Genomic DNA, 17,850 nt, shown 5'->3' with positions numbered 1-17,850 from the left:
TGGAGTGGCACTTACTCATTGTTTCAAAGAAATTGCCCTGACTAACACACCAAAATAACCATAATTTCAACACTGCACATTACAGAGTAAGGGGAGCTCTCAAGCAAACCTTTACCAAGAGAGTTTCCTAGTTACAACTTCTACCCGTCCATTTTAATCTCCAGAGTTTGGTATTAGAGACAAATCAGTTGAATAAAGAGTGAGCCACTTTCCTTCTTGCTCCCTGCTCAAAACAGCAGGAAACAAGAGGCAGACAAGTCAAGAAATTCAAAGGAAATGGGACACACAAAAGTCAGAGGGCATATACAACCACTGAAAAAAATTCTAGGAATATAGCTATAAGCAGGAGGAAGAGATTGAGACTTTCTACTGCTTTTAGCTTTTAACCTTGTTTGTAAGTCTCCTGCAAGTCCTTTTGGCCACTGATTAGTAGAAAACCAGGACGCTTTGAGCTTTCTCATGTGGAGAATTTTCTTAATGGAAAAGAAAGAAGAAAAGGTTTTCATCAGGCCAAGTTTGTTTCTTATAAGCAGTTTTGCAGTTTTTTGTCATGTCTGCTTCTATTGCAGGAAAAGCAAGACAAGGTCCCTTGCTCACCTTCTTGGCCTGCTAGATATAGCAAAAAACAGCTGTTCAGTGAGAAGGAGAAAAAAAATTCATCTTCTGTAATTCTATAAGAGTTTGTTTAAACAGACAAGCACTCAGTAATCTCTAGCCATTTTTACTTCTGCAGTTTGAACGTAAAAACTTCAAGTATCATATCAAATAAAACACACAAATAATTAAGATGGGAGTCCAAGTTTATTGTTGAAGGGTCCTTTTATTTTATTTATTTTTTTAAAGAAAGATTCTTCTGAATGCCTCTGTTGACAATACCAGTTTGATAATTTGCCAAATGCTGGAAGTGACATTTTCCTCACGGCTTATATGATTTCCCCTGCTAAAAGGAAATATGACCTTAGAAGAATTAATTCTTGCAATGTTCCAGAAGCTTAATTTAAAACATCTGTCATTTTAGCGAGGAGCCTAAAAATATTCCCTCATCATCATCCAGTGAACACAGAACAGCCCTGGCTGTTACCCCCACGTCTCCCCTAAGAAATAAGCTACAGCATCAGTTTTGCTTGACAAACCCTAGTGCCACACAAAGTGATCTAGGTCCATATGCAATAAAAGCAATTTTACCAGAAAACAACTCAAAAGTCCACTCCCTGGTTTATGCGTTCTTCCATGTCTTGCAAGCTTTCGGGAAGGATTGTGACAATAATGAAATTTATCAAATTAATCTCAAATCAAAAATTTATTCTTCACCACTTTGGTCTTATTAAGTCCCCTGCAATTTCTTTGCCAATTTCTTTAGCTGTCTGTCCTGAAAAAATAAAATCAAGTATTTGCTTTAATTCTACAATGACAACAGTATCTACATTGCATGGCCACCATCTAGAATCCATCTCAAAATGGAAATACCAGTACTTTCCACACATCCTGCATTTTGACAAAGTAAATTTGACCTAGATCAAATGACTAGGAACAAAGAATCAAGTTGAGAGAGAAGCAAGCCAAAGTTACACAAATTTATGCTAACTCCTTGCTGGCATAGATGGTACATATTTCAGTCTCGACTGAAAAAAATACAATGTGGGCAGAAAGAATTAAATTTTCATGAAAGACTTTTTAATTCAGGTTCCACACTGAGGGGGTCTTACTCACAAATGACAGCATAAGGAAAATGATGACTGAAATTCATGATATCCAGTTGTGAATCCTATACCTTTCAGATTTGACACCTTGTACAAGGCTTGTCCACAAAGGGCCCAGAAAGGAGGCCCTTTATCCCACACTGATTCAGAGACCAGCTTGTCTCAGTAGCTTAGGAAGGGGTAAGGGCTCAGTAAGTACTTTACAATTTTTCATTTTCCCTTTTATGAACCCAGTATCAGAGCCCAATTACATAGAAAATTCTTTGGCAGAAGCTCTGGCAGGAAAGAGAAGCAAAACAGGACTTGATTGTTTACCCTTGTTCTTGTCAGTCACAGTATTTTGATTGCAACCCACACTGTCTTTACTTTCACTGTAAAGACCATCCAGTTGTTGGTATTACAGTCTATTTTGCTCAGCTCGTTTAGAAATACAGGTGTTGGAGTGAATGTTTCTCATGCCCTCACCCTTAGCTGCCATAATCCATGTGGTAAATCTGTCAAAACAGATTGTATACATCCTGGCACAGCAGCCTAGCATCAAACTTTGTCAGACACAAGTCAAACAGCTTTGGGGTACATCACGAAACTACTTTCTCTCATCTAAATTTAAAAGTCACTCAAAAATTATCATACACAACTAGTTTCCAGTAAAGACAGGACTTTTGCAATCTGAACAGAAAAGTAAAGCAACACTGAAGTGTTTTTAGAAAAATCAAAGCAAACAGGTTTACAGGTCAGTCCTCACAATCTCATTCTTCTCATTTAATACAACTGAAAAAGTGAGACTTAAGCGACAACTTTTTTTTAAAACACAAACTTTTGTTTTTCCCCTCAAACGATCTCAGAAGCCTTTAACAAAGTAAATTTCCAATTTCTTTATCATTCTAATAATCTTGCTTTGAATTATAAATAGGATTGATATGTCACTTGCAATTAGTGAGTTTACCACTGGTTTAAGAAGCTTTAGAGTTTTCTACTCCCCTCTGGCAGAACAGACCAATGCAATTAGAGATGAAAAAATGTCCAAAGAAACACGCAGCTAAACTCTCCTCCTGCGTTTAGTCTACACCAGATGAACAGTGCACATATCCCACCAGTGAACCAGTCACGACTCTCGCTTGAAGCCAGGCATGACACTAAACAAACTGTTGAATCAGAGCCCGTCCACTTGTCCCTTCAGCCAGCATGGAAGCTGTGTCCTGACTCCTGCTTGTCTCATGATTGCCCTGGAGACTGCATTCCAGCCATAGCAGGGTACAATTCCAAAGTCATCTGGCAAGCAAATTACAGCACGTCAGCCATCTGGTCCCCAACAGCAGCGAACTGACCTACCTGTCTGCACTGATGATTAAGAAAAATTTAACTGGCTTAAGGCTAAGGAAATCCTGCTGTCCACATAAAACACAGAACTGTGAAACAAGAACCATATGGAAAATGGAAAGCAACATCTTTTGGATACCAAATCTTCATGCTGCTGGTACCTACTAACTCTGTTACCAGTTGAGCCTGAGAGCCTGGATGGTTTGGCTAATCACAGGATTAACTTAACAGAAGTTGAGTAAACACATACTGATTTTGTGGTATTTTTGACAGAACTATTATAATTTGGAAATTAGTTCTTTTATCAAAAGAAGAGTGTCTTTTTCCAAACCAGTACTTGAAGTTAAAATTACATTATGACATTATAACTCTAATTCAGTCAAATAACATAATTCAAGTAAGTCATCTCTGACCCCTGGGCATTTACAAAACTCACCACGAAAAATAAGATACAGTAACTGTAGTCTCCAAATGAGATTGAGAGCTGCAAATAGCTACATTTACAAGAAAATCTAAAGGCAACACCACATACCAAACAGCATGCAGACCCCCAAGGCTCTTCCAGTTCACTTCCATGTACTCAGACCTATGGACAAAAGTTTCAGAGCACCTCTTAACATAAATCCTGCTGCAGGTGCATACACATATTAGTACTGTACTAAAAGATAATATGATTTTCAAGCTAAGTTTTCTCATTATTCTGAAAACTTGTCTGAAAAACAAGAGACAAACACCATGATTTTGGTGGTACATTTACACCATCTCTAACAATAAGCTAATATTTGTATGTAGGACTTTGGTGAATGAGGATCTCAGTCCTACCCCTATAACTGAGATCTATCTTGTCCTCCCACCATTCCAACTATTAAAACAAGTAGCAACATGCAGAAAGTTTACTAATCTTGAGGCTTTTTGGCCTTGCTGGCAAGAGAGTAATAGTAAGAAGTGTCACCACAGAAGTGCACAGATTATATCAAATGGAAGGCAGATTTGGCTCCAGATACAGCAGGGCTGCCTACGAGAATCTGATACAAATAAATAATGTACTGCAGCATCTCTAAACCAACCAAGTTACAGCTCCACACAGATAAAACCTGAGTCTACCAAGCCTGCTTTTTCCTTGAGCAGAAGGATAAACTACCTTCTTATTGTTACACAGATCACAACTTAAATTAGTTTTCCACTTATGCAAACGTTGGCACAGATACTCCAGAAGCTGAAAAAAAAGCAAAGACAAAATGTGTCTATTACTTCTTGAGTAACTTTCAAACGTAAAACAATAGTGCAATCTGTTTCTCTACTGCTGTACATCTGAAATTTACTGATGTAGTAACTGACTATATCAGCTGCAAGGCAGATGTCCAACCTAAGTGCCTTAATTTGCCTTTGCCATTTAGTTAATTACAAAATCTGTTGTTACCTTTTATAACCATCTTATTTTTTGAAAACACTGCTCATTTGACAGGTATTGCTACCTAAATAAGGCATCTCAATATGCTACAACTGACAATGCAGGATGGCTACCAGGCCCTGAATTTTAGGATCCTTGAGTTCCAGTTGTGTAGTATCAGTGGTTTCAGAGAACAGATTTTTTTTTTTCCTAAGTTCATGGCAAGAATGGTTTCCTGTAGGAAAACAGAATATATAAGCATGAGAAAGGAAGAAAAAATTATCTAGAATTCCTTTATTGATAAAGTAATATTTTTCACTATGTTTTTACTATACTGAAAATATCTTCACATGCTCATTAATGTATGACTAAAGCAACAGAAACTCACAGCATTAAATCTTCTGGCATAAGCTCTGCCACAGCAAATGTATCTTGACCAGCAAGATACATGCTACACGGAGTTTTATAGCAATTTTCCACCTTCTGTAGCATACTGAACAATTTTTCTTTCATAAGTCTCACTTTACTTGACTAAGAGCTTATTCTAGTGTACATTAAGTTCATGGTGTAAATCATTGCTCCCATGCTAAATGCAATCTTTAATGGAACTAGATGCATTTGCAGCTAATTCAAAGAGAATTTAACTAGATATGGTAGCATGTTTTCCAATACTCATTTCCAGCACCATTGAAAATGTGTGTCAGAAACTTGCTATCATATGGTTATTTTTCAGCTTGATTTTGCTTTCAGTGCTCATGACCACTTATACCAGCTCTGCAAGGAATTCAGCATATAGAAAATGAATAGTTTATATGCAGGCCCCACAAAGAATTTGCAAAGTATTAAAAAGCAGCCACTCAGCAGAAAGAGTTGATAGAGAAGATTAAAAATCAAATAAAATAGCGTCTGATGCAGCATTAATTCCAAGTTAGATGGAGACTCATTCAGTTATTAAAATCAATTTTTAAATCTTAAGCTTGCTATATGTTCATATAACAAATCACTATCACATAAAAAAAGCTTTAAAACCAAACTACTTTCTATAGCATTTTCTATTTCTTTATTGACTCATACTGCAAAACAATATATTTGGAAGAGACTAAGGGTTTGGGGTTTTTGTAGTAAAAGCTTATAAATTATGGCATAGAAACAAACCTTACCAGTGTAGTTAGAGTCTTACTGAGGGATGACATAACCAATAAAAGCAGTGTAATCCAATTCCTAGTTGTCAGTAAGTCTGTTGAGAATCTTTATCATTTAATTAATTCTACAGATCTAATTTCTCTTAGAACAATTATTATTTTCCATGCATCTGGAGTAGAATTTACTCTTACCCACTTTTACAGTCAGCATTCAACTGTTAAAACCTATTTCCAGCCAAATCAGGTCAAAGCCTGGGTTCAACTCTTGCATGCAAAAGGAATAACCCTGGTAGTTCAGAAGCTGTAGAGAAGCAAAGCCTCTATAAAGCAGTCTTAAAAAAAAAAAAAATCTAAATTTGACATTGAATCAAAGAGAGATGAAAAAGTTCAACTTCTTTAAACCAGACTTTCTTTCTTCTTCACTGCAATTTGCTAGCATTTTAGAACTCCATTGTGCCAGGTACTCCACAAAAACACAACAGCATGCATTTTACATACAACAGTAAACCATAACTGTGTCACATTATAGGGAGGGTGACAAATCAACTCCACAATATGGGAAATATATTAAAGGGCCACCCATTTCTAACTGTTAAAATCTTCTTACAAGCTTAACAGACATTAACAAAAAAAGTCTTGAAATTCTTTAAATCTTGGTGAAATAAATAAATCGGAGATGAAGTTTCTGTACTAGCTACAATAATGTAGTTAGGGGGAAAAAAATGAGTACTGCTGCAAATCCAACTAAAAGCAACTCCCATAACAGGAAGCTACACTTGCTCCCAACATTTTGTCCTGTTTGAGGAAGGTGCTTCAAATTTAATACTAACAGAACAGAAGAGAACAACTTTTCTGAACAATCATTATGCTATGTTCAACAGAAATACAAGGGTTTGGGCCATCAAGAAGACAACAGGAAAATCTGTCTGGAGAAAGGAATTGTACTCAGTTATGAGAGCAAATTCTAGATCCATCACGCTTACAAATGTTTCAGTTTATTACCTCCATTGCCATACAGTAACCAACTCAGTTTTAAATGTTTTGGTGACGCTTATAACTAAAAGGCATATGAAGAGAAATTTGCCGTTTGCAACAAAAAAAGTGCAAGACAGCTATGTAAAAAACTGCTGCAACATTGCTTTGTAGTGTTAGTGACCACTTCAGGGTCACGAAGAATCTTTAGCATTTCACTACTCTGAGTAACTGAAGAGCAGGCAGATTTTCCAACTATATCCCCCCAGCCCCCCTCCAAATTGCCAGAGCAAAGTTGTTATGCAAGAAATTTACTTGTGCTTGACAGATAAAACACTTTCTATTCCATGGCTTTGAAATACAATCATCACAAACGTCAAGCTGGGAAGAGAAGGGAAAAAAATAAAAATCAGATGAAGAAAAAGATACATTCCAGTCTTCCTGCTGCATGGGCAGTGGGCTGGGCTCAGCTGGTCTGACGACTCAAGTGCTAATGGAATTTCATCTGAGAACTAAGGAATGCAGGTTTTGCCAGCATTAACAGAACAGAAATTAAAGAAATGCCATGCTATTATGTTTTGGGGTTTTTTTACTCAAGAGCAAAACTGAAGGCTAAGTTCTAACTGAAACCAAACCTACCTAAAATTTGTTGAGATTCCCCCTCACCATGGTTTGATTTTTTTGAGAAAAAGGGAGCATTTTATAGGTGTAGCAAAGACTCAAAGAGCACTTCACTTGCTACAGTTAAGCCACTGGTTTGGCAATTACAAGCCCTTCACAATCCATTTCTTGTCATTGTGTCAAGGCAAGCTAAATAAAAAGTGACTTTTTTGCTATTACTCTGCAGTTCGAGAGAAACCCTATTTATTCATCACTTATTCAGCACAACTATTGTGCTGCAAAAGACAGCTAGGCTTGTGAAAGTGATTTTTCCTGTAGTCCAAACACTAGTCAGTTTAATTTGTTAGCTCACCTAAAAACCTCTAAGGGTTATGCAGTAATTTGAAAAAGCAGTAACAGAGCCCACTCAACACCTGGAAGCAAACTTCTTATCAAGTGTAAAAACAGAAGCTTTTGAAGACTTAGCTGAAGGGCAAATAGACACCTGCATACACATTCAGAGGTTGGAATGGGAAGCACCTTTTGTCATTTATCTCGACCAAAACTACAAGCCCCCCAATGAGTTTAACAGCAAACAGGCACACTAAAACAAGGTTACGCTCCCAGTAACTTCCATCTGGGTGTTGGATGAAGCAATCTTTTTCTAGAGATAACTCTTGAAATAAATATTCAGTGGATCACAGACATCACTATTAAAAACCTTCCCTAAGCAAGTACACAAATGTCTCTCAGCAATGTTTTCAGAAATTAAACAGGAAGGTTGAACATGGCAGCTTGCATACAATTAATACAATTTTTTTCACCCAGTTATATACTATTATATCCCATTTTGCACTGAAGAGCTTAACCCTTCATTGCCTATGAACAGACAGGTATCATACTCATTTATAAGAAGTCCATTTGTTCTAAACACAGGTTTGTGGTCACCAGGAACCAAATCCACCCAAAAATGCTCACAGCTCACAACATATCTGCCTCTCACGTGTGATATCTATCAGTCTAGATGAGGCCAGTTTCCTTCTGGCAAATATCTGCGCACATGAACAAAACAAACCTGCATAAGAGAAGAAAATTTTATTAATGCTTCCCTCATCTAAAACAGTTGCAACATACAGCCTCTTCCAAACTCAGAAAAAGTTTGGAAGCCAGGAGAAGAAGCAGCTCAGCTGAAGTAAGTTCTAGATGACCGCTTTTAACAGCTCCCCTGCTTGACGGGATGAGTCAGACTTCAGAAACTGAAGAGCTGATACCCAGCAAATGGCTGAAAGATGACAATGGCCAAGGAAGTTGACTTTCCTGGCTCAGCCTTTAATAAGCTTCCCATTTTGATGCACCCGTTCAAAAAGAAAGGCTGAGAACATTCATTAGTTTGCCACTATACAATGCCTAAACTAAGGTGACCAGAGTGCCTCTCATCAGTTCAGGGGTGCAGAACTCACCACCATTTCTGGGACTGCTACTACAGGATTTCTGTGACTACACTCATTCATTAAATAAATGACCACAGCTGTTTTCTTGCATGCTTTTCAGCATTTAAGGAGGGCCAGGCTTGTGTCTAGCTCATGCTAAGGTTCAGCTACTAAAATGAAGTTCAAATGGAATACCATTGTATTTTACTATTCCCACAAACGGAAGTTCAACATTGAGCAATGAGACCAGAACAGCTGCAACATACCCAAACATTTTAAGCTGCGCACACAAAGATATCTGAGCATAAAGCTCAAAGTTCACCAAAGCAGTACTTTCTCAGCTCTGTCAGTCATCATTTTATTTAGGTACCATATGTACACCTGAGAATAAAAATTAAGCATGATACTTGCTGAAATGAAGCTTGCTTAAGCCATCACAAAAAACCAGTTTATTATGAAAACGGCTTGCCTGTGCTTTTCCTTTCACAGACTGTAAGCTCTAATTATCTTTCACTGGTAGATACAGACAGAGGAGTCAAAGGTAGGAGGTGCTCTGCTGTTAGAAACAGGGAAAAACTGATTGGGAATGGCAATGACAGATGGAGTGACCATTACACGTAGAATTAAGACTCCTGAAAGGAAAAAAACTAGACAAATCAGAGCTTGAGCTTCAAAACCAACCTTAGCCTCTTCAGGGACCTAACTGGAGAAATCACATAGAACACAGTCCTAGAAAGAGAAATTCTGGAGAGCGGATTGATTTTCAAGGCTCACCCACTCCAAGGTTCATCTGACAAGCAGGAGGACAAGTCAGAGTGTCAGGAGGCCTTCCTGACTGAACAGTGTGAGAGGGAACAGAGACACCAGCTGAGCGTGCAGGGATGGGGTCCATCCCAAAGTGTACCTAGAGTTGAACCTTGTGAGGGGCATGAAAGACAACAAAAAATGCTTGTGTAAATACAGCAGCAAAATAAAGACTATGTAAAATGCGGGGCCACTGTGGGATAGGCCACAACACAAAAAATTGTGTACTCAAAAACTTATTTACCTCTGTCTTTTCTGAGACTATCTGCCTTCAGCAATCCCAGGCCCCCTGAGAGCTTGGCACCAGTTACATTTGCCATTCTGTGGGTGTAACCATTGATATAAAATGCAATGCAACATTATTACAATGGGTCTCTTCATAAGTATCCTAGGCCAACACCAACAGAAAGTGCTTGTTTCTTTTCTCCATTCTTTACTGGAGAAACCCAACATGAATCATCAGCTTCCTACTCTACCCATGAAGTCAGAATACTGGGAAACTGTTCCAACACATGCTTTCTCAGTGACAGAAAGGGTTAGATACCATCATCAACTAAGAGTCAAGGAGCTGACAGCTTCAGAAACTCTGGCAAGGCTTTGATAAGAAACAGGTTTTCAGGGTTTTTTTGCTTTTGTCCCCCTTCATTAGCTGCTCTTGTTATACATTGTTCATTATTCATGTTGTAAATAGCTCTCCTGAAGCATCAGAACAATATTGACTTCTGAATAAGAGGTATGTTACAAAGTGAGTTGTTCAACATATTTTGACTCAAATCTTTGGTCTCAGGATATGGGCAAGTACAAGTCATACCTCTGTACACTTTAATCATTAGGCAAAGTAAGAAAAGGAAAGCTTTACCCCCTCTATTGATTCTCTAGTCAGTCTTTCATATCCTCACAGCTGCACTAGGGCCCGATTTACTCCAGGGACAAACTAGACCTACTTCCAAGTATTATGCACATAGGGTCATGCCCCTAGTCTCCCCCTCTCAATTCAGTTTTGAGCCACTAGGATGCTATGCTTGTGTTTGGAAAAGATACTTGGTGAAATGTCTGTAACTGAAAAGAAGACCCAGCCTTCATTTGATCGTTTCATCTCCCCATGAAGAAGTCATCTTGTGTCCACAAAGTATCTTCTGAAATGAAGGTAGCTGCAATATTCATCCATCTAGTATATTTCCACAGCTCAACACATTGTTATTCTAAACTCTAATTACAGGACAATATTTAGAGTTAATTCTCTCTTACCTCTTGTCATTAAAGTTAAGGAATTAATTATGTGGAGAAAATAGCTTCTTGTTTCAAAGTACAAAGCAAAATAACATCACTCTCTAAAGTTACAGGACATCCAGAAGAATATATTGCTAAAAACAATGGTCCTTAATACGGGTTTAACTCCTCCCACACTGGTGTAATTGACTTTGCAGAAAAAAAGCATTGACCATATTCTTGGCATATGGAACATTTTAGTTCAACTGCCGCTTAAATGCTATCCATCCCACAATAATAGTCTCAGTTTTTATGTCCAAAAAAGCAAGCTGCATCTGAGGAGACATTCACCATCTCTATGTACATTTAAAGGAAGAGAAAACAAAAGATTCTTTTAAAGCTGATGGAGGAGACTGGAATAAATTAAGTATCCAAACACAGTAACAGAACAAAGATTATTCCATTCAAATCAGTAACTAATTAATCACTTATGGAAAAGTGATTCCTCACAGATAAAAGCAAGAATGAAGTTTATGATGTGCTTTTGTTATTACAAAGTTGCTTTTTGTCTGATTAATCACTCTTCTGCCAGCCCCTCCCATACACACACCCTAATGGGGTTTATCCACTTTCTCAGAGCATATGGCCACAGTTCCCACAATATGGCAGATGATCCCTGAACTGCTATACACTGAAGAAGGCTGCTCTAATTTAACAAAAAAAAAAAAGAAGGAAGTTTTGATTATTTGTAAAACACGAATCAGTTTTCTACGACTCATAGATAAGGCCTAGAAAGCCGTAGTGAAAAGACATTCTCATGAGATCTTCAAGCCTATTCTAGTACTCATTCACTTGTCACCAAGTTTGAGTTCTGTAGAGTTCAAATGATCTGCTCTTCTCACCATTTCTTTCAGCTTCAAACTGTAACAATAAAATAAACTGGAAATAGGGAGGCACAGATCTATACATATCTCATGACAAGTTACAAACATCAAGAAAAAATAAAAAAACACAACCTCTTTGAGAGTCTTCTTTTGTGCTGCGCAGAAAACTCTGCAAGGAAAAAAGCTTATCTTCTTCCTTTCTTCTCCATCCCTTTCCATACTGAAAGCTAATTTTTCCCCTCAAAAAAGAGAAACACCAAGATGCTCACAACAGCTCACTCCTCTCTTTGTAACCTGAGTTACAGGCAAGTCAGCTATGGCAAAAGAAAATTTGGGATGATAAAGCTTTACCACCCACCATCCCCAGCAGGCAGACCATTTCTCCTAGTTCCAGGTGTAACTGTGTATCTGACTTTTGCTGCTGGAATCATGACCAGGATTTCAAGGCAGGCTGCATTCTTCACAAATCCATTTAAACAGGTGATTTCCAAGCTGGTGGCTTGCAGGTGTCAGTAGACAATTTACAGCCTGTCCAGGGAAATGGACAGCCCACTCCAAATGGCCCTGCCAGCCCCAGGAAACTTCTCACCTGTCAGAGGCCTGTGGATACACAGCCAGAATGCCAGAGGCTTCAGGTAATTACTGCTTCCTCCTCTGCTAAGGTGAGATAGGACAGAGCTGTAGCTATACTAAATGCAGCACTCCCACAGTTAACTACTTTTTTTGGTTTAAACTTTATGTCTCTGCCAAAACACTGATATCAAGTTCCATCTGTTTTAAGAGCTATCTGGGTAGTTTTAGTTGTGCCTAGATGGGGTGGCCCTCAGTTGATGGTAGTTTAAAGAGACTGACCTCAACTTCAGGAAGTCACAAAAACTTTCACACACATGACTCTGACCCAGTACACTACAGGGTCTTGTTCCCATCAAGTACAATTTCCAGTCCCGCTTAATCTTACTCTAGACCATATTTATTTACATTTTAAAATAGTACTTGGCCCAGACCTACATAAAAGAAACATCTGATAAACCCTGACTATGAGATAGGAGATTTCTAATCTAAGAGACCCTTCCTGACGATCAGCCTGACCTAGTCAGGCCTGACCCAGCTAGTCACAGTAACTGAGACACAGAAAGGTGTCAGTAGTGCTTTGTAAGCCTCCAAATCTCAGTAGGTAAATAAAGCCATATCACAGCACCCAACAACAACATCTTCTTGAGAAATGTGGTCATCAGCAATTTGATAGAGAGTAAAGCAATTTTTTCCATTAAAGAGACAGCAAGAGGATGAAATGGCAGAAGTTGCATCGTCAAATAGACAAGCACTGTTTTTTCAGAGCAAATCTCTGTCCTGAATAATCTTAGTCACTTCATTTGTTACCATTAGTGTCCTAATCTTCCATTATGAGCATTTCATAGTAGTATCCCTTTGCTCAGATGCCCAGAGCTCTATGAAAATGAGGGACAGTAAAAGAAGGTAAGTCTCAAGCAATTGGTCTCAGGTAAAGCAGGTCAGATCTTTCAGACCATTGACCTGGTTCAACAGCCCAGACTCTCAAAAACCAACACCTCCTTGAGCTGATGAGCCTGCTCCAATATTTTAAACTGTATGCTTCCCAAGTCCCTTCTACTACCTTAATTTTCATGCAGAGAATTACAGCCAAATTTGTCAAACTCAGCAGCTTCACCCATGGTATTGTTGGTATTTGGCAGAGCAACAGCAACACTGCTCTGAGGCAGCTCTGTCTGAAACAGCAGAGAGAAGTGACCAGAGTGGGCTATGCCTTTACTGACAGAATGCCAGAGTCCATACAAGGCAGCATGGAGCTTACAACATCAGAGCAGAATTTGCTTTCTCTGTTTGGCAATAATATAACATTGGTCTGAACATAAATGCTGATTAATTCACTACTGCAAAGGAGTGATTTTTTTCCTCCTCCATGAAATAAAACGAGATATATATAATGTGTGTGATTTGTTTACCATTTCTGCATCATCAGACATCCTTGCCAAAAAACCTTTTTTTAAAGTAGACTAAAAGTCTGATGAGTTAAAAAGAAAAAAAACAAACCCAACCAAAAACACCACAACCTAACCAAATCCAAGAAAACCAAACCATTAGGGGAAAAAAGCCTGAAACAACTAGAAAATCCACCACATGCTTAATTTCCTCCCTGGGAAGTTTGACTAGTTAAAACTAAAAATTTCATTTCACTCTCCTCTGAACTAATAGGATATTTAGCAAGCTCAATATTATTTCACACCTATTAGGTAGCCTTGACTATTACCCAGCACCACTTCTGTTGATTTACAGTGTCACATCTTTTAGCTAAAAGAAATACCAAGTGCCAGCCTTCCCATAAGAGAGACACATCCACTACAAACATAAGCCAATACAAACATTAAGACTCTCAGTTAAAAGAAGGACAAATTTAGTACATTCATAGTCTTGTGGTATCTGAAGCCTCTCCCTCAAATTCCTGGCTCCAGCTGAAGTTGATTTCTGTGCAAAAAAGCTTCTGATGCTTACCTCCACACGATGTTTTTGCACAGGCAACAGCTTTGCACTTGACCCTACAGTTAAGAAATTTCATCAAAATACTTCAAAAAAATTGAGAATTATTGTGCAAAAGCTATTCCCCAAAAGAAAACTCAAGATGCAGTGGAAGCAAACTGTCACATATTGCAAACAGAATGCCAAGTCTTTCTTTGGTATTTTACTACAGGAAAGATTTGTAAAGATTAACTTATTTCATTAACTTCAACAATGACTTGGACTAGCTCTTCTCCAGGACTACTTCACATTTAGGTTCTGACAAAGAAGCATTTCTATGATAGGTCTGCTTGAAATTACATGGCTTTTTTTATGTGAAGTGTGTACACTAAGATGGTATCAGGCAAACCTTAAAATACAGCATAACCATTAATGACAGAAAATATAGAAATGCAAGCCAAAGGGAAAGTTCTCTTATAGAGGTCTCCAGTCAGGGTATTAAGAAGAGGACTCCCCCTTTTGGCACATCTAATAGTCTTAATGTAAGACTCCCATATCTACCAACCTCTGTTCCATCTTGAATAGTGTATTGTACAAACTCCATCTCAGGAACGTTCACGTGATTGCACACAGGTCCATCCTTATAGCCACATAGTCGTTTCCTAGTCCATTTCCCCTCACAGTACATCTTCTAGGCCTTCCACAAGAATGGGTCTCAAAACTTGAAAACTGCTACCAGCAATTATATACAGACATGATAGTTCAATCAATTAAATATTGCATTTTCCAAACTGCAGAATCCTTACTCTAGGCTGAGCAGCTGGAGATTAGTGCTGCTGTATATGAAAAACTTAACACAAAAAAACTCCTTGCTCCTCAGCACTTTTCTTTATGTACTTAGTTATACTCACCTACACTTAGAACCCCAGCAGACAGCAAGCAACACGAGCCAGCAGCTACATTGCTCTCTTGCTTGCACTGATAATTCCATCTTTGCTGTCACCTGGGATGCCACCAGAAGGCTTGTAATTTGAGAACCTGTCTGCACAATTCTCCTGTTCCTGTGAAACTGCTGTTTCATAAATCACCTTACACTTCAGAGTGATGCACTGAAAACAGAGCTCCAGATAGGAAACAGAACTTTAATTCTGCACTTTTCCAAACGTAGACAAAGCTGCATTTTAACAGATTAGGGCATCTTCCTGGTAATTACCACCTCAGATTACACCGCTTCTATTTGCTCTTTGTGAACAGACACAGAAAAAATAATTCAACAAGCTTTCCTTTTACCTAACTAGCAGGTAAGAAGAGAAAAATAGATGCTTCCAAACCAGTCCAAAATTAAAGAAGAGCATTATCAAACTGCAGAAGGAAACTAATTCTGTTTCTGCATTTCTCTAATAAATCAGATCAAGTTTCTTTTGAGAGAAAGGTGGGGTGGGGAAAAATAGTCACACAACCCAGTGTTACAGGGTTAGCTCAGAGAAGCAAAGCATTATTCCAACATTTTCCTTTCAAGGAAAAGTATTTCATACACACAGGCTTCACACCCTCACAGCCAAAACACCTATTACATCAGTGAATTGCTACAGAATGATTGCTCTTCATAAAAAGATGAGTGTCTGCTATAGTCAGCAAGAAGCACAACTATTCTGGACAGTCTGTAATATTTACAGTCATGGCGACCAAGAGATGCAGTTACACTATAGTAAACTGCAAAATCTCAAAGTGGCAAGTTATTCTAGCAGCAGCAAGTACTACAGGCCAAAATGTGATAAACATATCACACACATTAGTCATCTTGACAGTTTCTTATGCCCACAAGCCTCATGACTTCAGTGCACTAAAACATTGGTTAACAGTGACACAGTATTTTAACTTGCATAGCTATTCATTTTAAGGCAATGTTTACTTGCAAGGGGCATTTATTGCCAGAAATTACTTCAGAATTTTACAGGATTCAAAATGAGCAAGCAACATGTGATGCTCAAAAATGAACTCACTATCTGTAAACAAGCTTAACAAAGGTGCAAGGTAAGTATTACCAGGTAATTCTTAACATAGTAAGAGCAGGCAATATCACAGTGCTTTCTCACATCAAAGAACGTATTTCTGCCTTGCAACAGTTCGTTATTCTTTCGTGGATTATAAAAGTGCTAATACGACTAAAGCATTTCAAATGTATTAGTCACTCGCACTTCTCACACTGCAGTGTCCATACTGCAAGTACCCAGATCTTAAAGAGACAAGCTATGCATAACTGCTTTCAAGAAGTCGAGAGTCAGGCCAAATTTCCGTCACCTTCAGCTTCCCACAAGCAAACGGTAACTCATACTCCAGGCTATGTAACAAGAACAATTTACAGCCCCAGACTTTGCCTGGAAGCCACAGGTCTGTCCCGCCTCAACACTGATAAGGAACGGCCAGCCTTCACCAATTTAAAAATGAAACCCAAATGCCTGGGAGGTTTGGAGTTTGTTATCGGTTAGGTTTGGGATATTTTGGATAGGCTTACGCCAAGTAAGTATTTTGCCTTTTATAGTGCATACACTTAAAATAGGAGTTTCCTAGGCAGCAGAGAACCGCAGAGCGTATCAGAGCCATCCGTGAAGCGTTTCGGGGCGGGTACGAACGGCCGCAACTACCACGCTTAACTGCACTTTCATTCGATGCCGCTCCTCAGGTGGGCAAAGGCTTCTTGGCTCCGAGACGGCGAGCGACTCGTTGTTGGGACGCCTCAGCGCTCCGCAGCGCGGCTGCCCCGGCTCCCTCGCCGGCCGCAGCGGGAACAGACCAAGGCGGCTTCCAGGCGGGAGCCTAGAGAGGTCCCGACAGCCTTCCCACTGAACCCTTTCCCGGCCCCGCCGCTCCTCTCGGGGCGGGACCGGGACACCTGTCCGCGGCAGCCCGGGGGTGCCGGACTCCCAAGTTGGCCGCGGCGGCCAAAGTGGCTGCCAGGAGAAAGCGCGGAGGAGGCGGGCCGGCCGCCGCTACTCACCCGCACCAGGTTGCTGACAGCGGCCTGCACGGCCGACACGGGGGCGGTGAGGTCCGGGATGGCCTTTCCGTCCACCTCCCCCTCCTCGTGCATGATGACCAGGTGGGAGATCTGCTGGGCCACGGGCTCCAGGATGCTCTCGATGGTGCGCGTGTGGAAGACGGGCATGGCGGCGGCGGGGTGGGGGGCCGGGGCCCAAACTCAGCACAAACTCCGGGAAAACTCTGTCCCTGCGGGGTGGCGCCCCACAGAGAAAGCCGCGGCCTCCGCGCAAAGAGAAAAAGGAGGAAGAACAGGAAACCACGAGCACTGCAAGCTCCCCTCGCCCCGGAGCGGAGTGCGGCACACGGAGAAGCGGGTGCCGGCTCAGGCTGGCGGAGGCGGGACTCGAACTCGCTGCCTCCCTGCCACCCGCTGGCAGCGCCCACCGCGCACTGGCGCCGCTCCTCAGCCAAGCGGCGGCTTTTCAACCGCCACAACCCGCCCCTCCCGCCGCTCCCGCCCCCGGCTGCTTCGCCCAATGACCCAGCCGGGGCCGCCGCTCCCAGTGGCGCACCGCCGCGTCCATCAACATTCCAGAGCCTCCTTCTCCCTCCGCCCCCCGCCTTTCCCGCACCGCCCGCCTTTCCACCCGAGCTTGGGTGCGCGGGCGCTGGTTTCCCAGGGCCGAGATGACGTCAGACATTCTGGTGTCCATATAAGGAGACGATTAATGCCGGGGTAGCGGGGGGTGAGGGCGGTGGGATTCCTGCGCCACGCCCGCCGCCGGCGCAAGTTCGCATCGTCGGGCTGAGGCGGAGCGCGGCCGCCTGGCCCGGCGTGCGGGGCTGGGCATGGCCGAGACGGGGCTGGCCGAGCGGAGGTGGCGCTCCTGGCCGGAGCCGCTGTCCCCAGGCGCTGCTCGGGGC

At 40.8% G+C, this 17,850-nt stretch overlaps 1 protein-coding gene across 3 annotated transcripts in view; it reads right to left on the bottom strand.

The window, feature by feature from the left end:
- The window catches only part of VCL (vinculin), a 56,529-nt gene extending 39,134 nt beyond the window's left edge, over positions 1 to 17,395 (bottom strand). For 2 of the 3 annotated variants that reach the window (XM_066324068.1, XM_066324066.1), the window contains exon 1: positions 16,943 to 17,394. In XM_066324068.1, the coding sequence (XP_066180165.1) occupies positions 16,943 to 17,110 (168 nt within the window). In that variant the 5' untranslated portion in view covers positions 17,111 to 17,394. Of the gene's footprint in view, positions 1 to 16,942 lie in introns of all 3 variants that reach the window. The other variant, XM_066324067.1, reaches the window with a different exon arrangement.
- Positions 17,396 to 17,850: the final 455 nt, after the last annotated feature.

Source organism: Sylvia atricapilla, chromosome 8 (genome assembly GCF_009819655.1).
Source record: "Sylvia atricapilla isolate bSylAtr1 chromosome 8, bSylAtr1.pri, whole genome shotgun sequence".
NCBI lineage: Eukaryota > Metazoa > Chordata > Aves > Passeriformes > Sylviidae > Sylvia > Sylvia atricapilla.
Note: the sequence above shows the minus strand (reverse complement) of the source record. Positions and strands in the feature narration are given on the sequence as shown.